The 23666-nt window shown below is 37.9% G+C and overlaps 1 protein-coding gene across 1 annotated transcript; it reads left to right on the top strand.

Moving 5' to 3' along the window:
* The first annotated feature begins 17178 nt into the window (after nucleotides 1-17178).
* Nucleotides 17179-18126, top strand: Olfr1045 (olfactory receptor 1045). The gene has a single exon (NM_147017.2). It carries the CDS (start codon nucleotides 17179-17181, stop codon nucleotides 18124-18126), a length of 948 nt encoding a protein of 315 aa, NP_667228.2.
* The last annotated feature ends 5540 nt before the right edge of the window (nucleotides 18127-23666 follow it).

Here is a 23666-nt window from a genome sequence, read left to right as displayed (position 1 = left end):
AACATAACCCTTATCCTCCATCCTTATCCTTATCCTGTCACAGACAGCTTGAGCTTTTCTCTCGCATTTCTATAATCAGATACTGATATATTCTTTTCTTTGATGAACTTTCTCATATATCTTTAAATTTCTCCATAAAATAAGAAGTCATTTGGACATTAAACTGCTAAGCATAAATGGTTCAGCAAAGAATACCCTGTTTAGATTTAGCCTAAGTATTGATATGGTCCATTCCAATTTAATAAAATGTATTTTAAAATCAAAGTACAATTTTAACACTTGTGGGTTTTTTTATTGTATATCAAGTTTTAATACTTTAAAAATCTACTATCACAAATGTCTACAAGGAATAAAAAGAAAATACTTCTACTTTAGAATAAAGAAAACTTTCACAATATTTAATACATTATTAATTAAGAACAAGATCAAAGGACTCACAAATATATTAAAACTTCACTACTCAAGAGCTGACAATGTAAATCAGTCACAAGAGTTGCAACAAATAGATATTCTAAAATGTATGTACTATAACAGATCCATGGGTTATCTAAGAAGTGTGATTAATTAAATCATACTTAATATTCTTATATCTATGTACTGGTATGAATTTGTTTTACTGGGTCTAGAATAAAATAAATTCATTGAATTATAAGTAGATATAATCAAAATAGCATTAAAAATACTAATTAATATATATATACACACAAATTGAAATAGTATTCAGAAATAGCACAAAATAAAAGATCTACATATTCATTAACATTGATAAATACCAATATCACTAACTAATCCTTATGGTATATTTAAATTAATTTGTAAAACAATTAAATTAATTTATTACTCCTGGATTATGGTATGAAATAATTAATCATGATGCAACACCAGGTGTCATTTTAGGGTGATATAATATTATCTTTCCTGTAAAACGTTTTTCAAATGTCATAGGCATTTTTGTATAAACTTTTTAATTTTTAAAAATATTTACATTAGTTCTTTGATAATTTGGTACCTACTTTTATCATATTTGCTCTCTCCCCTTAACTCTTTTCATTTCTATCTACCTTCCCTTTACTACCCACTTCGTGTCTTTTTAATTCTTACTTCAAGGATAATCTTACATATGTGACCTTCTAATGGGTCATGGTTGATTTATCAGGGGATCCATTTTTATAGGAACTTGACCCTTCCTCTCCTAGAAGCTAATGTAGAGGAATTTTAATTCAGCAAAACGGCTGCTCTGGCAAGAGATCACATCCATAATAGCTTTTAGGTCTATGTGATCCAGCTGGAATTTAAACATGCACAAGAGTACAGTATGATCTGTCTGGAATACAGACACAAACTTGGTATACAACTTTAATCTTAAACAGTTAAAGGTTACTTTTAGAAGGAAGCAGGGATGTTTGGAAGTGATATCTAATTGGTGGAGGAGAGCTCTGTAAGTGCAGTACAGCTGAATTCAGGCAATGCAATGGAGTTCAGTTGAATTCAGTCAGTTGGGAGTTAGTGCAGTGAGTGCAATGCAATGCAGGATAGTTGCATTTGTGCAGTTAGGTGCATGTCAGCAGAAGCAGTTAAAGCTGGAGAATAAGAAGAAGGAACCAGAAGATTAAAACAAACTGCCAGAGTTAGTTTAATGCCAAGCAGAGCAATTCAAAGAGAAGTTGAGAGAAGACAGATTGAGTTAGTCAGCTTGGAGAGGAATTTTAGCCAAAGCCCCTGAATTGAACCAGCCTGATGGAATTTAGAAAGAACTGGAAAGGGTGAGCTTATTCATCAGTAAACTCTGAGATGACAGTTACTTCAGGTGATTAAAATTACTTCTCAAGCTAAACAATTTCCAACTGCTTAAAACATGGTGCCCAACTCCCCTTTTCATGCTAGCATTTTATGAGTCTTAGTGTTAGCAACCAGGAGCATCCATGGACAGCAAGAGGCAACTTAACAGCAATCAGGCTTCTTTACAGCCAGCTCTGGCCGACCCAGTGTTAAGACATATCATCTCTAGGCAACAGTGTCGTCCCTGTGTCATATCCCTTTATGCACGCATCCTCCTCTCTCTCTACTTTCTCCCAGAGGCTGCCTTTGACCTCTGACCGCCCCCTGACCCCAAAGATCCCATGTGAGATCAGCTGCATGAGGTGATTTGTTCGGGACCATGCTGACTACTTCTAGCATTGGTGCTATGAGACCTGGTGTTTGCAATCTCCCTGCATAGATCGTGGGCAGGCAAGGACTGACTACCACTATGTGGGTTAAACCCACAGGTCTGAACCTCATCCAGATATGTCTGCCTGCTACACAAGCTTACTTTCTGCTCCTGGGATCACTTCTTTCCATCCAAACACCAGCAATTTGGTAAGCTTATAGAGAGTCCCTGGTCCCAAGGGAGGGCTTGTTTATCCATGGTCTTTATGCTCAGACTCCTCATTCTAGAATATTTTTCCCTTGGGTGAGGTTCTTCTCTCTCTCTTTTCTGAGTTGGTTCCTTTCATACTGCTGTGAAATCCTGGGCCTGGGTGAACCATTCTCGTTGGCACCCAGGCACTGGCCTGAGCTAAACTCCCTAGTTCATCATATGATAACCTGGTGATAAGGCCTGGCTTTAATTTCTAGCTACTGCATTTGTCCTTGGGACAGTGGAGAAAACACTCACCCAATGTGTCCTGCAGTCAACTGTGTCTCCAGGCTCCCCACAGAGATGCCTTCTGGAAAACTTCAAACTTTTAAAACTAGCACCTAAATAAAAGCCTCCAAAGGTATCCACCTTTGCAATCAGGTCTGACTCCCTTACTCACTAGGTAATGACTCTAAGTGTATGCATAATGGCACTTTTGATCTTACCATTTTAAAGGATCTTTATAATTATTGTCAAAAAACTGGAAAGTGGAAGGAGGTTCTCAATGTCCAGGCCTTTTCTTATCTTCACTCCAAACCTTATCTTTGTTCCTCCTGTCTCCTAACTCAACTCCTATTAGCTATGAAATCCCAATCAGAAGAAACCTCTACTATTGTTGATTCAGCTAATGAACTTCCCCTACCTTTTACAGTCCCCAACCTTCCTCTACAATGTCTCCTACTTCCCAGTCGCCCCATCTTCCTCTTTTTACCAGACCTCTCCAGAGCATCCTTGCTCAGCTTCTCCAGACCTTTCCCCTCCTTTGCCAGCTACACGCTGCACCAGATGTCCTACACTGGTACCTACTTTCAGTCCTCCAACCAGTTGCTCTAGCTAGATTCCCCCCCCCCCCTACTTCCTCCTAACAACTTCCTCCATCTTTTGTCTGTTCTTCCTTTAAATGAAATGTCACTGGGATAGATGATCTAATTAGGGTATATGTTCCCTTTTCACCAAATGAACTTTCTCAAAAAGAAAAAAAAAAAAAAAAAGACTGGGAATCTTATATCTCTAACTCCTCTGCCTTTATTAAAGATTTTCAGTATCATTCAATGTTATACTTTGACTTTTCATGATGTCCATATGATTCTCAGTAATTTACTCGTAGAGGAGAGCAGGCAAGTATGGAAACAGGCTAGAACACATGCAGATGAAGTTCATCAAACCCACACACCATACCTGATCAGGCTTGAAGCAATGCCTGACCAAGATTTTCAATTGAATTATAACATCCCAGGTGGCATTTTAGCTAAAGATCTATTCACAACCTGTCTCCTGTATACCCTAAAACCAGTTTTGAAAAACTCCAAGAGGTCATCCAGGAGAAACAAGAAAATCCTTCTCAATTTTTGGAGCACCTTACAAAGGCACTCTTACAATATACTGAATTAGGCCCTTAGGAACCATAGGTAAACAACTCCTGATTACCTACTTCTTCTTCCAAAGCTACTCCAATATTAAGAGCACACATATATGCTTTGAGAGGGGACCTCAAACTCCATAGGCAGAAGTCTTTGCTATGGCCTTTAAGGTATGCCATGAGAGGGATGAAAAAATCTGCAGAAGACAAAAATACCATATGCTGGTGAAAGAAAGATTAAATTTCAAGACCTGTAAGTCATATAAAGTACTCAGAAATTGCTGGTTGTTTGTGAACCTAGAGGCTGCCTGGAGCTGAGAAAAAGGAAAAACAAACCCGGGCACTCACCTTAGTTAAAGCATTCCTGGGAACAGCTTGACCATAAAGATAAAGAGGAATGTGAGGACATAACAGGGCTATCTGAACTGAGTCATATTGACCAGATACTCTGCTAGCATTGATAAACATCCAACTCACAGAACTCCTGCACATATTTTTTTGCTGCTGACACCTTGATCTGCACGTACATATAATTTTCTGCTGATGTTTGAATAAGCCAATAGTGTGTTGCTATGCTGAATTCCACACCCCTAAGCCCCTTAACCCATAAAAACCCCTAGCTTTTGAGCCTCATGGCCGACAATCATTATTTCCTGTGTGGGATGCATGTCGGTCCGGAGCTCTGTCATTAAACTAACTCATGTATTTACATCAAGACCCTCTTTTCGTGATTCCTTGGGTGCACGCTGAATCAGGAATTGAGTGGGGGTTTCCCCACTAGGTTCTATCACTGGCAAAGGCTGTACAACCAGCTCCAACTACTCCCCAGATTTCCTGGCCTTCTAAGACTCAGGAACCAAGAGGCTCCTGTTTCAAATGTGGCCAACAGGGTCACTAGACACAGGCATGCCATAACCCCTGAAAGCCACATAGGCAGCGCTGAAAATGCCATTAGGAGGGACAACGGGCTATTGATAGCCCTCATGCCTCTCAGGACACAGGGATATCACTCCAAGATCATCCTCTAGCTGATCTACTAGGCTTGATCATGGGTGACTGAAGGGGCCCAAGTTTCTTTGACCTGACCACTTCCAAGAGTCTTAAGATGTCATGGTATGTGGGTAGTTCATCTACTTTCTCTTGGACACTGGGGCCACTTAATTGGTCCTGATGGAGTTTTGGGGACCCAACGCATTTTCTTGTTTCTCTATTATTCAGGTTGGGGGACAGCCTTACCAACCTCACCAGACCCCCACCACTTAGTTGAAGTTTTAGGGGTGTTCCCCTCACTAATTCTTTTTTTGGTAGTGCCAAATGTGTGCTGTTCCCTTATTGAGAAGGACTCTTCTAGCTAAAGTACAAGCCTCTATTTCCTTTGCTCATCCCCCCCATTCACCTAACCCAAATTTACCAGCAATCCCTGTCCTCCTCCTGCCATCCACCCAACCTACTAACTCTAACATGTCATTTCATTTGCCAGCCTCTCATGCAGACCACAGAGTCAGAGATTTCCAGAAGCCTTCTGTTGATAAACACCATTATCCTGTTGTATTATTATCCTTGCCATCCAATTACAAGACCCTATCAGCTACATCACCCAACCTTAATACCCTCTTTCTCTCCAGAGCATCAGGGGACTAGAGCCTATTATCTCTGTCCTCCTAAGGAAAAAAATCTCCATCCTACCTCTTCCCCCTTTAACACTCCTATGCTAGCAGTCAAAATAATAAATAAATAAATAAATAAATAAATAAATAGACAAACAAACAAACAAAAAACTAACTAACTAACTAATGGGACCTATTGCCTGGCTCAAGATCTCAGACTTCTTAATTCTGAAGTGGTTTCTCTCCATCCTATTGTGGGTAATTCTCACATACTTCTTTCTACCATCCCCTCAGGAATTTCTCATTTCTCAGTCCTAGAACTCAAAGATGCATTCTGTTCTATCCTCCTAGATGCTCAGTCACAAACACTTTTTCCTTTACCTGGACTGACCCTGACAACCACTGTTCTACCCCAACTCACCTGGACTGTTTACCTCAGGGATTCTGTCACAGTCCACATCTATTTCACCCTAAATCTAATATTATCCATTATATAGATGATATTCTTCTCTACAGTGCCTCTGTGGAAATTAGCCAAGCTGAAATCTCTGCTCTTCTAAATTTCCTATCTAGTTGGGGCTACAGAATATCACCTTCTAAAATCCAACTGTCCACTCCTCAGGTCACCTATTTGGGACTAACAATTACCCCAAACCACAATGCCATTATTATAGAAAAATACCTAATTCTGTCTAACAATTCCTTCTACAAAGGAAGAAGAGATTTTTGTCATTCCTAACCATCCAGGGATGGACACAATACATATGTACTCTAGCAGCCACTGAACTCCTTAGTTAAGAGTCCAATAAAAACTAAACTTTGGGATGAATATCACAGTTTTCTCATAACTTTACAGAGCTTCTAACATACAAAGACTCATAAACTCTGGCTCCCTCCAGTGTTCTTTCCCTTCATGTAGCACTATTTGAAGACTCTACACTTACTTTCAAATCATGCCCACTTAATATTTCCAAACTTCTTCCTCAACCAGAAACCTTAGAGGAACTATTACCTCATCCTTCACAAATATAGGAGGCCGCATTGCCTCAGGCTATCCATACCTGATATTCACATGGCAGCTCCTTTTTACATGAAAGAGCCAGAAGAGCTTGTTATGCTATAGTGTCAGATAAAGAGGTGGTTAAGGCACAAGCCCTTCTTAACTAAACAATTAATCAACAGGCTGAAGTAATAGCTCTTACCCATTTCCTTCAACTAGTACAGGAACAATCCCTAAACATCTATACAGACTCCAAAGGATATGTTTTCTATGTTCGTCTATCCCATACCGCTATCTGGGAGGTGCACAGGTTACTTAACAACAAAAGGCAAATCAGTAAATAATGCAAACCAAATTATGGCCATGCTAAAGGTCCCATATCCCCACAGCTACTGAAATTGTTGATTGCAGGTCTCACCAGATAGATGACTCTATTGTCTCCAAGGGAAACAATGAAGCCAAAGAGGCAGCTAGAGCTATGGACCTTAGGGACCTAGACTCTTTCACCCACCACAGGATATTCTTATAATACAACTCACTTCCCCTCTCACACCCACTGATCCTCATAAAACTCTGTCTTATCCTCACCAAATATTTCACCCTAAGTGCCAAACATTGTCTTATTTTGTCAGTACCCATCTACAGCCTACTCCTGAGGACTTTCCTTTCTTAAAATCTATCACTGTTACTTACAAAATCTGTCAAATGTCATACTCCAACCCCAGGTATCACAGAACTCTCTCTTCCTACCCACCTGGCTAGAGATTCCCTTCCTGGAACCGACTGGCAATTTGACTTTACCCACATGTCCACTGTCAAATATGCCAAGTACCTCCTAGTATTGGTGGACTCCTTCTCAAGGTGGGTAGAGGCATTCCCTATCACCAACAAAAGTGCTCAGACAATGTCTGATCTCCGTCAAGAGATCATTTACGATTTGAAATTCCAGCTGCCTTATTTATAATAGCCAGGAGCTGGAAAGAACACAGATGTCCTTCAACAGAGGAATTGATACAGAAAATGTTGTTCATTTACATAATGGAGTACTCTCAGCTATTAAAAACGATGTCTTCATGAAATTCTTAGGCAAATGGATAGAAAATGAAAATATCATCTTGAGTGAGGTAACCTAATTGTAAAAGAACACACATGATATGCACTCACTGATAAGTGGATATTAGCCCTAAATCTTCAAATAAGCAAGATACAATTCTCAGACCACATGAAGCTCAAGAAGAAGTGTGGTTGCTTAAGCCCTTCTTAGAAAGAGAACAAAATACTCATAGTAGCACATATGGAGATAAAGTGTAGAGCAGAGACTGAAGGAAAAGCCATCCAGAGACTGTCCCACCTGGGGAGTCATCCCATATACAGTTACCAAATCCAGACACTATTGAGGATGCCAAGAAGTGCATGCTGAAAGGAGCCTGATATGGCTGTCTCCTGAGAGACCCTGCCAGAGCCTGTCAAATACAGAGTTAGATGTTCAGAACCAAGCATTGGACTGAGCATGGGGTCTCCAGTAGAGGAGTTAGAGAATGGACTTAAGGAGATGAAGGGGTTTGCAACCCCATAGGAAGAACAACAATATCAACCAAACAGACCCCTGAGAGCTCCCAGGGACTAAGCCATCAGCAAAGGAGTACAGATGGTTCCAGCTGCATATGTAGCAGAAGATGCCCTTGTCATGCATCAATGGGGGAGAGTTCCTTGGTCCTCTGAAGCCTTGATAGATGCCCTAGTGTAGGGGAATTGAGGGCAGGGAGATGGGAGTGGGTAAGTAGGTGGAGGAACACCCTTGTAGAAGCAGGGGGAGGGAGGATGGGATAGAGGGTTTCTGAGGGGGACAGGAAAGGTAATAACATTTGAAATGTAAATAAGGAAAATATCCAATAAAAAAGAAAAATAAAAATGGAAAAACAGAGAATGAAATTCCAGCCTCCCTCCAGTCAGCAAATTGTCCCCCAAATTTGCTGAGTCCTCCACCCTACACAAAGAATGACAACTAAGGGGTACATAGACTAGGAGAATCTCCAGGAAATAGCACAATTAGTTATCTAATACCAAGTGGTCAGCTCTGAAAACATACATAAAAATAACATAATACAGACTGATCAGGTCATATTTAAGAACATACACAAATACATATGTGTATATGCATGCAATAATAATTAATAAAAAGGCAACTATGTTTGAGAGAGAGTAACGAGGTTCATATGGAACTGCTTGGATGGTTGAAAGGGTAGGGGGAAAATCATATAATTGTATAAATCTCAAGACTAAAACATACGGGATGTGGAACAGTCAGAGAGTAGACAGGGAGAGGGGGAAATAAATCTTTAGTGTAAAAAAATAAATAAAAAGAGTTAAAAGTGGTGACGCACACCTTTAATCCCAGCACTCAGGAGGCAGAGGCAGGCAGATTTCTGAGTTCGAGACCAGCCTGGTCTACAGAGTGAGTTCCAGGACAGCCAGGTTTATACAGAGAAACCCTGTCTCGAAAAACCAAAAAAAAAAAAAAAAAAAAAAAAAAAAAGAACTAAAAAGAGAACTAAAAATATTATACAAAAAAAATGTTTAAAAAATCTCAGGATGTATGAGTATAATTTACTCAGTAAACTACCAACAGTAATTTTTCTTTCTGTATTTCATTATGTTTAATAATGTTCCTACTGTGTTTTTATTTCCATATTTTAATATTTTGTGTTGCTTTTCTGCAATAGATTTTTTTCAGAGTCAAGCCTAAGGAAGTTACTGTTTTTAAATATTATTGAGCTAAAATTATGAGACTTAGATTAGTTAGCATCTTTATTTCATTATGTTATTATAATTGATACACTAAAGTCCTATTTTTTATATATTTTAATAGCTTTCAGTGCAGGAATTTATGTTTTATTACAAATTTCCATATTTACAACCTAATCACTCATAATGTAATGAATATAGAAATGGAACCTTTAAAAGACAATTACACTAAAATTGGTTCATTGTGTTGGGCTATATGTTCTTTATTATTTATCATTATTATTACTATTATTATTTACACTTCAGATTTTATCCTCCCCCCCATCTCCACGAGGATGTCTCCACCCTCCACTTCTCTATCCCCTACCTGACCTGATGACCTGATCTCTAAATTCCCTGGGGCCTCCAGTCACTCGAGGGTTAGGTGCATCATCTCTGATTGAACACAGACCTGGTAAGCACAGCGAGGACAGGAATGGAACACAGACCCAGCATTCCTCTGCTGTATATGTATTGGGAGCCTCATATCAGCTGGTGAATGTTACCTGTTTGATGGTCCAGAGTTTGAAAGATCTCAGGGGTCCAGATTAATTGAGAATGCTGAACCTCCTACAGGATCACCCTTCTCCTCAGCTACTTTCAGCCTTTCCTAGTTCAACCTCAGAGGTCAGCAGCTTCAGTCCATTGGTAGGGTGTACATATCTGCATCTAACTCTTTCAGCTGAATTTTGGATCTTCCAGAATGCAGTCATGGCTAGGTCTCTTTTTGTGAGTGCTCCATAGCCTTGGGACCTCCCCTTGAGCTGGATCCCACTTTAGGCCTGTATATGGATCTTCTTTTACTTAGGCTCCATTTGCATCCCTGTAGTTCTTTCAGACAGGAACATGTGTGAGTGAGAGTTTTAATAGTGGGATGGCAAATCCGTCCCTCATTTGATGCCCTGTATTCCTGCTGGAGGTGGGCTCTAAAAGTACCTTCTCCCTACTGCTGGACACTTCATTCAAGGTCCCTCCTTTTGAGTCCTGAGAGTCTCTCACCTTCCAGGTCTCTGGTGCATTCTGGAGGGTCTCCCCAACCTCCTGCCTGAAGAGGTTGCCTGTTTCCATCCTTTCTGCTGGTCCTCAGGGCTTCAGTCCTTTTCCCTCACCCAATACCAGATCAGGTCCCCACGCCAAACCCCTATCCATCTTCACTCCCAGGTCCCTCCCTACCTCCCCACTTGTGATTGCTTTCTTCTTCCTCCTGAGTGGACTGTGGCATGCTAACTTGAACCTTTTAGCTTGTTGACCTTTTTAAGTCCTGTGGATTTTATCTTGGGTATTCTACCTTTTTTGGTTTTTTTTTATAGCTAATATCCACTTATTAATGAGTACATACCATGCATGTCCTATTGGTCTGAGTTACCTCACTCAGGATGATATTTCCTAGACATTTGCCTGCAAAACTCAGGATTGATCTTAGCCATTCTGATTGGTGTAAGGTGGAATCTCAGAGTCATAATTTGCATTTCTCTGATCACTTAGGACTCTGAAGATTTCTTTAGCTGCTTTGTGCCCTTTCCTCAGCCTTGAGCAGGCTAAATAGACCCAGGTGGAGTCAATTTCCTACAGGAGTAGACTGTCTGCTGAGCTTATTTTGAAACTCAATCTAGCTGAAACAAAGGATGGGTCTGTGAGTTCTCCTATATAAATGCAATGCTGACTATTAAACTTTGAACCTTGATCAGAAACTTTTGTCTTGGCTTCATCCTTCTCTCACACCCTGTCCTTGTCATTTCCAGCCCCGCTTTCAGGTAACCCAGTTCATTCCTGCCTACTAGATGGCTACAGTGCTTCTCAGCCATTAGATATTCCTCTGTTATGAAATGAATTCTTGGTCATGGAGCTTGCATGGCTCAGCACTAAATTGTCTGCATATATTCTAGGGTTGCTTAACTAGGATTTTTGCACAGTCTTGTTGCATCCTGTTATGCCATCTTTGGTTGATATCTCTGGGTGGCCTGTTCTTTTCTAAAGGGAAAAGGAAGGGCCATGAATCAGGGGGAGAGAGAGGTAAGGTCGGGTGAAATTTGGAGGAGAGGCGGATGGGGGACTGTGGTTGGGATATATTATATGAGAGAAGAATAAAGAAAAAAGAACAAACAAAGAGGGGTTGTTAGTGTTATTCAATGAACGCCTAAGTCTATTTCTTTTTTGTTTGTTTTTATTTTAATTAAAATATTATTACATTACAAAAAAACTTAGGATAGAGGGGCAGAGACAGAAAATAAACTCAGTACAAAATTAATTCAAGTAAGAGGATGTGAGGACACAGTGAGAGAGAACTAGGCAAAAATAGAACAAACCTGTGGAAATCTTCTTTCACTTTATACAACATGAAAAAAATATGTCATTTTCATCATATACACTTCCTTGTCTGTGGTCATTTTTGAGGACTCTTTCAATAACTAATATACCATTTGAGCTTTTTTTCTTTTTCTGTATTCTTTAATAGTGTCTATGTCTATAGCTATGATTGTCCTACACTCCTTACACAGACTAGGGTGTCTTCAGATTTACAAAGATCTGCCTACCTCTGCCTTCTGAGTGAAGAAATTATAGGCATGTGCACCACACTTGCCCTTGTGATAATTTCTTTATTCACTCACTGCCAGGAGCAAATAAACATACACAAATTTTTAACTTCTTAGTTTCTCACAGATTACAGTGTAATATAGAAATACAAGTCTTTATAATAAAAATGCCAATAGATGAGCCCACTTTTAATAATCACCTAACTTTTAGTTCCAAATTTCTAAATATATTTCTATTTTTAGATATTAGAAATTAAAATTTAAATATGGAGCTTATGCATAATTTCTGAGTGCCCATAACTCAGTACATTAATATATTTAATTTATAAATATGGATGCTTTCATGGTAATAAAAAATTAATCTACACAGAAAAGATGTTGAATTTATACAATTGTATAAGATTTGCCCTGGACAATGAATGTAAAAGTACACAAATTTAAATTCAATGATTACAAAATACATTTTTGAATGAAAAATGTTTAGTCATATTCACAAACTATGACTTCATATGTATGCCACACATGTGCTTACTTAAGGAAAACATAACAGTGCATCTAATGTCTTCCTCTATGTCTTCCTATTTCTTGATCCAGTACAGATCCATGAACTGTAACTTGTACTTTGACTAGGCTACCTAGCCAGTAAGCACTAGAGATCCTATGTATTACTTCTCAATGTTGATTGACAATCAACTGAAGCCTTTATCCAAGTTTAAAATGTAGTTACTGGCTCTTCATACTTTCAATGAACTCACTCTTACACCCTGACATATCTTTGTAGCCCATGGAGGTCATAGTTTAAAATCCACTTCATACCATTCCTGGAGGTAATGATTGCATTGATTCTATTTTTGAATTAAAAGTAAATCAAACATGAAGACAGATGTTGGAATGATTAGCATGCTCCATAAAGATATAACTCTGTTCTTGCTTTATTGCTATATCACTAGTTCAAAGGTTTTAAGTAATGCATATTTGCAATAAAAATTTCTATCAAGAAAGGGAAGTTCTTTGACAGATGTAATTTCATCACTACTCCTCTTAGAGACTATGGGCTTGAACTCAATTCAATTCAGTAATACAGCCTCAGACTACACCAAAGTAAGCTCAATGTGAACACAAAAGTAGGAGGATAGGGAGTTCTTCTCCATCCTGGGGATATACTGTGAGACCTTTTCTTAAAAAAATAATAGGTGTTTATGACTGCATTAATTCCTAGAGGGTTCCTAGAGGGGAGTATTGTTAAGGAACCAGTCCTTGTGGCATCTTCCCAAAGGATGCAAAAGACTATTTATGGATCATAGCATCACCATGCTTCACAGTTAGACTCTTAAAGATGTATAGGGCTGAATCAACTCATGGATACAACCATGTAGAGACTTTAACTAAGAACATAAAGTCTAGTATCCATTCCAGGTGGGTTAAAAATAATTCATATTCATATTATTGTATAAGGTTTTAAAATCAATATTATATCTTAATGCAAACCATCCCTTTTTAATTTAAAAAAACTATGAATGGCTAATAATCAAGTAGTAAAATATTCAAACTAGCATTTCCTTAGGATATTTTAACTATTTTTACTAATATCGGTTGGGGTAATGATCAGCCATTCATATGTTTTAAAATTGAATTATCACCGTGCCTTATTTATTAAGTAACATATTCCTGAAACAGTGCACTTTTGTCAGTGAGATAATTTATATATTTTATATTGTCTAAAGAGACATTTTGCTTTCATCATTAACATTTATAAACGAACAGTAGATGCACAGTGCTGTAAACAAATTCCATCCCTCCTGAAGAATGGAAATTTCTTTGAAAAAAAAAAGGAGGTTAAATGTAATGATATTTCTGCATAAAGGTACACAGCCATAATCCAAATTCCTAAGAGCTTCAAGCAAATAGAACATTAGAAACATAGTCAGTTACAGGTCAGTCAGCAGTGCACAGTAATACTGCCTTATAAAGACATTAAAAGTTATCTGACATCACATATGTAAACAGAGATAATGTTTTAAAATGCAAGCAACTAAACAGAGGAGCACATTTATAAAGGTCATTTATCATGGACTATAATTAATCTGCCTACGTTTTAGTTAAGAGTCTGCTGAAAGGAAACATTTTCCTGAGGTGTCAGAATACCGGGCTCCATTTAAGGGAGCACCTGTGGACTTTAACTTCTAGAGGCTCACGACCCTAGTTTATTATGTGGCCTTTTTCATATTCATGGATAACATTCCCAGTAAGTGAATATTCTTTCTAAAATTTGCACTTAGTTCATTTATCAAATATAGAAAATTCAATCTAATCTTCTCTGCCCCCTCCACCATGTTTAAAAGCACAGCTCTGGATGATCTTAGACATCCTTTCATCTTGCTTTCACATCTTCTTGAATTCTCAGGTTACAGAGCTGCACCACCATGTCTGCATTTCCTCTTTCTTTCATTTTTTTTAATATTTTTATTAGGTATTTTCCTCATTTACATTTCTAATGCTATCCCAAAAGTCTCCCATACCCTCCTCCCCACTCCCCTACGCACGCACTCCCACTTTTTGACCCTGACATTCCCCCGTACTGGGGCATATAAAGTTTGCAAGTCCAATGGGCCTCTCTTTCCAGTGATGGCCGACTAGGCCATCTTTTGATACATATGCAGCTAGAGTCAAGAGCTCAGGGGTACTGGTTAGTTCATAATGTTGTTCTACCTATAGGGTTGCAGATCCCTTTAGCTCCTTGGGTACTTTCTCTAGCTCCTCCATTGGGGACCCTGTGATCCATCCAATAGCTGACTGTGAGCATCCACTTCTGTGTTTGCTAGGCCCGGGCATAGACTCACAAGAGACAGCTATATCAGGGTCCTTGCAGCAAATGCTTGCTAGTATATGCAATGGTGTCATCCTTTGGAGGCTAATTATGGTTTGGATCCCCGGATATGGCAGTCTCTAGTCTCTTTCTTTCATTTTGAAGTAGTGTCTTGCTATGTGACTGAAACTTGGCTGGAAACTGATGTATATTCACCATCTTTCTGCCTTAGTTTCCAGAGTACTGAGAATAGTGTCAGCTATCCTATCTAAAACCATTTCTTTTCTATTACACTAGGTTTTCTAAAGGCAAAGTAGTTGCTTTCAGTGATAGCTATTAGGTGATCAGTAGCAAACTTTGTTTTAAATTAAAGACAGATATGTCTTGTGATACATGGCCTAATAGTGCAATTTCTGTTTTCAACATACTGTGCTTTCCATGCTTGTAAAATATTTACTACACATTTAGTGAATCACGTTTTAGTGATATCTGTGTTACAGGTACTCGATATACTATGAAGTATATAGGGGTATAATATCAGGCCACATATCACAAGCATGAAAAGCACAATATGTTGAAAACAGAAATTGCACTATTACATTTTAAATAATTTCATATGAAGAGCCAAACCATTTCATGAACTTTGACCTGATTCTCAAGTATCTCCATAAAAATCTCCACTATGTATTCAATCTGTCACTTCTTTCCCCATGTGATTCAAAGCATGGATTATATGGAAGATACCATCTTACACTTCTAGCTGTCAAATTTATCTTCCAAACACATCTTCTTCACTTTGGCCCACCCAATGCTATCTCATTCCAAAATGTCCATAAAAACTGTGAAAGGTGCTTATTTTATCTGTAAAATTTTCTTTTAAGCCCCACCTCTAGCCCCTTCAAACCCTGTAACTCATAATCTTTACAACAGAAAAAAATAATATGGTTCAATTAAGTTAATCAAAATATTTCCTCTCTTAAAATACCTCCATGATTCACAAATAACAAAAGAAAGTGGGAAATTTACATAGTAACATATCTCTCAATGTAATATCACACATACTACTAATTGCCAATTCCTCATAAAAACCTGGTAACATACTCTTCTCTTACTCTCTCCCTTCCATACATAAAAAGCATTTGCTTGTTAACTCATTTTCTATTGCAGAGAATGGCATTTCTCCCTTATTTCTTATTATGGCTCAAAATCTTGGAGATTTTTTTTCTATCTGATGCTTCACATAATCATTTTCTTGTGTTTATTTTTAAGTTCAATTCAAATAGTGTTTTGACAGAAGCAAGATCCCCATTATTCCATGTCAAATTATTCTCCCTGGTTGTTTCAATGAAACCCTGACTGTATTTTACTCATTCTACCGCCTACCTGCAGCAGTGATATTGTTCACAGGTTTATTCTACAAATTGTGTTTACTTGGCCAGAACATCAGATTTGTGAGGGAACCAAAGTGATTTCTGTGAAGTTTCAGTAATGTTTGTCCCAGAGCAGAAACCAAGGGACAGGGTGATGTCTGTTGTCAGAGTCAAAGGTATTGGCTGCCATATAATGTTAGGATTTACTGGGTTTTATTTAACTGACTTTATTTTATTTTCTTACACTGTCAGTTTTTAATGTTCTTTTTCTAGCTACAGCTTAAGTATCTATGTTTTTCTAGGTCCATTTTAGAAAGAGGGAACATATCAACAGGTCTTGGATTTTTATCAGGCATTTTTGGAAGCATATTGAGGCCATGACACTCTAAACACTGTGTGCAAATTTGTAGCTGAAGGATGACTATGTGATTTACCTGCCCAAACATCATCAGCTGTGAATACTAGTGGCATCCCAGCTGTCATTAGGAAAAATGACCATCCTTAAACAACTTTAATAACTTACTCAGCATATGAAATGTCATGAAATTCTACAATAAATAAGCATATTATTATTATGGGAATTATATAAAAAAGATATCCAATATTTTTATAAGAATAAAATATTTACATATTCATGCTAATGATTAAAATAATAGTTAACTTTTGTACATAAAAATATTCAAAATTTAATAAGTATTGATTGATTAAAATTTAATGGAAGGGATATGAAGTTTGTTGGACAAGAATGAAAGGTATAGTCAAAAGCTCTAATTTCATGTAATTCCATGTTAGTAAATAAAGCAGAAAATTAATGATAAGATACCAGGTACGGTGAAAAACATATCTAAGTTAAATTTCTATCTAATGACTTTATATGACAGTCTACAGAAAGTGGGAAGGACACCAGCTGTAAACATATATGTGCCAAACTAAACAATTATCAGTTTAATTATATTTTAGATACTTAAAGATAATATGAATCCTCATGCCCTTTTTTACTCAACAAGACATGAAATTATATCACAGCTTCAATCAAACACTGCAGGCTAAGAGCATATCTGTCCTTCCACATGAATTGAAGTAGTCTACAAACCTCATCATTTAATTCATTACCCCTCACGTTACTTCAGGACAAGTTTAGGCAGAAAACTTTGAGTTTTACAACTGAATTTTCACTCATTCATAATTCAAATAAAATTAATAAAAACCAACCTCACCTGAGGACTGCACCTTGTATCAAATGGCAATGGTAGAAAATACTTTTTTAACTTGGCATGGCATTCTTTTCCTTTCCAAACAGATGAACTCACAACTTTTACATGGCTCCTAGAAATTTATCTCATGTCACTGAGTTCATTCTTGTCGGTGTTTCAGACCTTCCAGAACTTCAGGTTCCACTTTTCTTTGTCTTCCTAGTTATCTACCTTCTGACAGCAGCAGGGAACCTGGGCATCATCACCCTGACCTCCGTGGACTCACGCCTGCAAACTCCCATGTACTTCTTCCTCAGACACCTGGCGGTCATCAACTTTGGCAACTCCACTGTCATTGCTCCTAAAATGCTGGTCAACTTCTTAGTCAGTAAGAAAACCACTTTATACTACGAATGTGCCACTCAGCTGGGAGGATTCCTGGTTTTCATTGTAGCAGAGATCTTTATGCTCGCTGTGATGGCCTATGACCGCTATGTGGCCATCTGCAACCCACTGCTCTACATGGTGGTGGTGTCTCGACGGGTCTGCCTTCTGTTGGTGTCGCTCACATACTTCTATGGCTTTTGCACAGCCATTGTCGTTTCATCCTGTGTGTTCTCTGTGTCTTATTGCTCCTCCAAAAAAATAAACCATTTTTACTGTGATAATGTCCCTCTCTTGGCACTTTCCTGCTCTGACACCTACCTTCCAGAAACTGTAGTCTTTATATCTGCAGCTACAAACCTGTTCTTTTCCATGAGTATAGTGTTGGTATCTTATTTCAACATCGTGTTGTCTATCCTAAGGATCCGTTCAGCAGAAGGAAGGAAAAAAGCCTTTTCCACCTGTGCTTCACATGTGATGGCTGTCACAGTTTTCTATGGGACGCTGTTGTTTATGTATTTGCAACCTCAAACTAACCACTCACTAGATACTGATAAGATGGCCTCTGTGTTTTACACCTTGGTCATCCCAATGCTGAACCCCATGATCTACAGCCTGAGGAACAAGGATGTGAAGGCCGCTTTAAAGAGATTCATGACAAGTCCATGTGATTCTTTTAAATCACTGTAACCGTAAGACTTTTTTAGTTAATAGAGACAAATGATGAGTTATTATCAGCAATGATGTCTCTTTACATGTGACTTTATCATAATGATTTCTTACCAGAGAGTGCAATGTACAAAGTAGAGGTGCAATGTGACAGTGGTAAAGAATGACAAACACTAACTCAGCTAGGAAACAGACTAACACTACCACTGATAAGTCAATCCTACACTGGGCCCGCCATGATACAAACAAAGGAGGAATTCACTGCTTTTATTTCTTTACCTGAGCATATAGCTTTAATCCAATGATGAGAACTGAGAAGACATACAACAGAAGAGCAGCAGAGAAAACACTGGCCAGTATATTGCCCAAATACCCAGAACATACTGAGAAACTGTGGCAACATAGAGGACACTATGAAAATAGACTAAATAGATGCCTATTTTGGATAGAATGTTTGAATTTACATGGAAAAGAAAACCCTAAATTCTGAGTAAAATCTGTAATCTATAAATGGCAACAAATATACTTAATATTCATCAAATATATTATTTAAACATACTTTATTATGCCTTCATTGCCCATGTCATCTTGTGAACTTTTATTTTAAAATAAAATCTGGAGGCTGGGCATATCTCTGAGGTAATGGAGTGTTTATCTATTATGCATGAAACCCAAGGTTTTCTCCCTAGAACCGCCCGGATGTGAAGTGCAGTTTGTGAAATAGAAAATGTTTGTTTCACATATAAGGCTATTGACAATATTCCACCACATTAAAACACTCAAAAAATAAAACAGTTAGTGTAAAGTCATCATTCACATAGCACAGCACATGCATCTCCCAGGCATACACATACACACCCACACAAAATTAAAATCTTCCATAGTATATGTTACAAATGATTGACCCTTCATTAAAAGTTTAGACCTCATGTTTTTAATAGCATGGATTTGTAATCACTATAACTGGAGTTATAAACCAAGAAGATAAAAAGTGTCAACCAGTCTTGTACAACAAGGATAATTTTGAGACCTGCTTAAATGTCAAATATGTGGTCAGTTATTGACTAGAATAAATGAGACCAAAAATTATAAATTCAATCACTAAAAAGAAAATTTTGTATCTATCAAAAATTAAAACCACAGAGTTCATATTTCTTAGCTATATGGATGCATATTTTTATCTCTAGTCATTATTTATCCTTTATTATTTTTTCCATGATGTACCTGGTGTTTACTTTTATCAATATAAACAGATCTGGAATTGTACCAAGAACATACTTAATTAATTGCCTTATAATTTTCTACAGTCATAAAATCTCTATTCAACTTAGCATTATTACTTTATTTAATTGGACTTATCATGTATTCACATGTTGATCCCCAGTAATAACTCAAAAGGGAATAACAGCTTAATAACAGTGCAAATTACCATTGCAATTTAACACAGCTTGTGGGAGAAGACATATGTTTTATTCCAGGAGTTTGATAATTAGAATTCAATAAGCAAACTTTACAAACTTAAATTGTGCAGTAAAAATGTAAAAACTTATGGAATACTATGGATTATCCTTTAAGGTGAATGAAGACTGGAGTTTACTGTAAAAGACCAAGAATAACTTTTCTTTGTTTATACAAGATGTTGGATTCAGCAGCCTGGCAACCTGGTTTGAATGAGAATGCCTCCTAGACCTGGCCATTTGGCCACCTGGTACTTAGTAACACTGTTTGGGGCTATGCATGAGGAAGTAAGGTACTGGGGCAGGCTTTTGATTTTGAAAGCCTTGTGCTGTTTCCCAGTTGCTCAACCTGTTTTGTGATTCGTTTGAAAACATCAGCTCTCAGCTTGTATTCATGCAGTCATCCTACTGCCTTATTTTCCTGGCATGATGGTGTCTTACCCCTCAGAATCCAGGAGCCCAAATAAAATCTTCCTCAGTATATGTCTCCTTATACTCTTTCATTACAATAACAGAGAAGTAACTAATACACATGGGCAGACCACTTTACAACTACCCATCAATGGAATTGCTGTAAGACCAGAGTTAGCCTGATTGATTACTTAGTGCAGGAGTTAAATCTACTGTGTGCACTGAAATTTTGACCTTGGTGAAAAAGGTAATTCTCATAATCTCATCAACAAACAGACAAAAGATGAATTAAACATTTCAAAACAAATAACTGTATTCACCAAATAAGAAATCACAGCAGCTAGACACACACTTCCAATTTCTTATTTCAAATTCAAGGCCTGCCTATAACCCGCATGATTTTGAAAAATAAAGAAAATAAAAACTATGAAAATATTTTTTCAGAAACTATATGAAGTAAAGTCTAATAAAATTTAAAAGCTAGAAGAATAATACTCAATAAATATTTTACAGATAGTAAATTTTTGTTAACTCTATTACATAATTACAACAAAGCTAATAACAAATTTTCCTCTTTGGTATAAAATAAACCATGAATTTCAAGGAATGATATTTCAGCATGTATATCTAATGTGAATCTGGTGAGTTAAAACAGGTCATGGATTTAGTTCTGTCATCTATATAATAAAAATTACTTCAGGAGCTAGAAAGACAGCTGAGTGGCTAAGAATACTTCCTGCTCTTCCAGTGTACCTGTGTTCATTTTCCACCACCTACACAGGGGTTCAAACCATGTATAACTCTAGTTCCAGAGGATCTGATGCCTTCTTCTAGAATCTGTGGATATTGCACAGACACACAAATCTCTATGCAGTCCAAAAAAAAAAAAAAAAAAAAAAAAGAGTCCTTTACTGCTTAAAAAAAAGAAAAAAAAGAAAAAAAGGAACAGCCAATAAGTTACTTTATCCTAAACTATTTCAAAAATACTTCAGTATTTAATGTGTACAAAGTATCGTTTTAGGCTCTGATGAAATCATAAACAAAAGGGTCCTGAACTAGCAGGTTATTCTTCAATTACGGGGTCCTAAATGATAAGATAAGCAAGAGATAAGACTGGAGTCATGGGCTATTGCTTAAGCGATGGCTTATACCAAGCAAGTTTATTAAGTACAACCTGCTATATGCTAATGAAGTAAGAAATGGGACAGAACAAACAAAACTACATAATACAATGGGACAAAGTCAGTAGGAAGCTAATCAAACAATGTTGCACAGGATACCTCTGTGGGTTTTTTTGTTTGTTTGTTTGTATTTCTGTGGTTTTTTTGTTGTTATTTGATTGTTTTGTTTTTGTTTGTTTGTTTGTTTCCAGAAGCATGGACACCTTGTCAGTCAGGAGTCAAGAAATACCACAAAGTCCCACCATATAACAAATCTCAGACAAGAGATTTATTGGAGAGAGATACAGAATAGCAGCTGCCTCAGAAAGGGAAGAAAGTTGGCAGAGGGCTGGGCAGAGGGCTGGGCAGAGGGGTGGGCAGAGGGCTGGGCAGAGGGGTTGGCAGAGGGCTGGGCAGAGGGGTGGGCAGAGGGCTGGGCAGAGGGGTTGGCAGAGGGCTGGGCAGAGGGGTGAGCAGAGGGGTGGTCCAGTGGAGAGGTTTTGGAGCATACACAGTGAGCAAGTGGAAAAGTACTGTGCAGTTGGAAGAATTGATTGGTCACTTACTCTGAAATAGATTTAATGCTGAGTCCCTGTGATCAGGGATTTCCAAATCTCCAAGCTCAGATCAGTGGAACATCAGGATGATTTTCCACTGTTCTGTTACACTACAAACTCAAGGGTATAGAGATCAAGCACATAGTGGCCTTTAGACTAATAACCATAGCCTCTTAGGGTAGGAAGAGTGGAGTTTTCTGGATCTGAAGCCAAATTTCCTTCAAGTCTCTGACCTAAGACCATTATTGGTCCTGTTAAGCATATTCTTTGGGGGGGGGGGAGGGGGCTGTTGTTTTGTTATTTATTTATTTATTTATTTATTTATTTATTTATTTATTTATTTGGTTTGTTTTGATTTTCTTTTTTTGGGATGGAAGGAAGGTGGAAGGAAGAATGGGGGAGAGAGAGAGCGAGAGAAAGAGAGAGAGAGAACTTGGGTGGGTATGGAAGTGGGGACAGTCTGGAAAGAGTTGGGGGAGGAGAAACACGACTAAAGTATATTGTATAGAAGAAAATTTCTTAGTAGGAGAGAAGTAAACCTTTGAAAAGGAGAAAAAACCCTCCCAAATGTTGTTCCTTCATTGAGAGACTATGTTCCTTCTCCATACACAAGGGCGTTGAGGATTGCTTAGGGTCTATTTAGCCCTTGACACAATACTTTTATTCAAGGTGGTGTTTCATCTGTGGTGTAAAAATGGATGAACAAGTATACAAGACATTTGGGGTTAGCAGGGATCAGCAATATGGAGAATGAGGGTTCCTGGCAAGTACAATGGTATAAGGTGCATAAAATGAAAGAGGCTGAAATCCCATAAGTTTGCCCAAGGCAACGTGTTCCTGAGAGGGTACAGTATAATTCTGATAACCTGCCCAGGAGCAATAAACCAGATTGTTATGTCATGCCTAAATTTTCTTCCTACCTGTTATTGATCAAGATTATACAAATATCTTTGTTTGTTTCAGTGATTCTAGGCACATCATTATAATCCTTACAGGGCCTTGTGTCTAGAGTTTCACTATGGTGTTGAAATGACTCCACCAAGAACACCACTGGCCATCAGAGCTCCTTCTCTATCAATCATGGTTTTGTGGTATCAATAATTCCTTATCCTCGTACTTTTTTTTCTTGGATGTCTTTACACAGTAAAGAGTATGCATTTAATGGGAATAGATGCAACTAATAAAAGAAACACACTTAATAAAATATTTTATGTCAAATTATTACTGACCCAGGACATTTTTTAGACTCCGGTTTAAGGAGATGAATCATGAACTCCTAAACTCCAGGCAGAAAGGTTGTTTAGTTCTGTTTTATTTTGTGCTAATTAATATATATATATATACATATATATATATTTGCTGTGATTTTGTTTTTATCCTTTTTAAATCAGTTTAACACTTTATATGATACTTCTAGGTTTGAGATTGGATTTTATTTCTGTGCTTCATTTCATAATTTCATAAAGAAAAAGTAGTGGTAGCCGATGCCTCAGCTACCAAGCAGGTCCTACAGTGGACTATCCGTGTTCTTGAAAGTTAAATATATCTGAGAACACTGAAAGCTCCTAAGAGTAAGATTAGACTGTGTTTAACAACATACACTCATACATTAATAATACTAATTTATGTCCCGCCCAGCAGTACCTAGTTATTCCGTGGGTCAAGGAGAACCAAGGCCTGCAAAAGAAGCCGGCAGAGAAAGGGGAGGGAGACCAAGCAAAGAGTTGTCAAGGTCTGTTTAATGAAGGCTAAGAGCCAGGTTATAAGCACACAATGAAAGAAAATAGGGAGGGGTCGAGGGGTCATAATAAAATACAGAGAAAAGGATGGACATCTGGGGCTAATGCTGATTACAGGTTTCTCCTATCTTGGAATATCGGCCCCCTAACAGTACCGGGCGGCCTTCAAACATTCTGCAGTTTATCTTGGAGTGAGATAAACAGTACCAGGCACCAAACGGAGACATGGAGGAAGAG

The sequence above is a fragment of the Mus musculus genome, chromosome 2, assembly GCF_000001635.26.
Source record: "Mus musculus strain C57BL/6J chromosome 2, GRCm38.p6 C57BL/6J".
Classification (NCBI taxonomy): Eukaryota; Metazoa; Chordata; class Mammalia; order Rodentia; family Muridae; genus Mus; species Mus musculus.
This window is presented reverse-complemented; position numbering and strand designations above follow the sequence as displayed.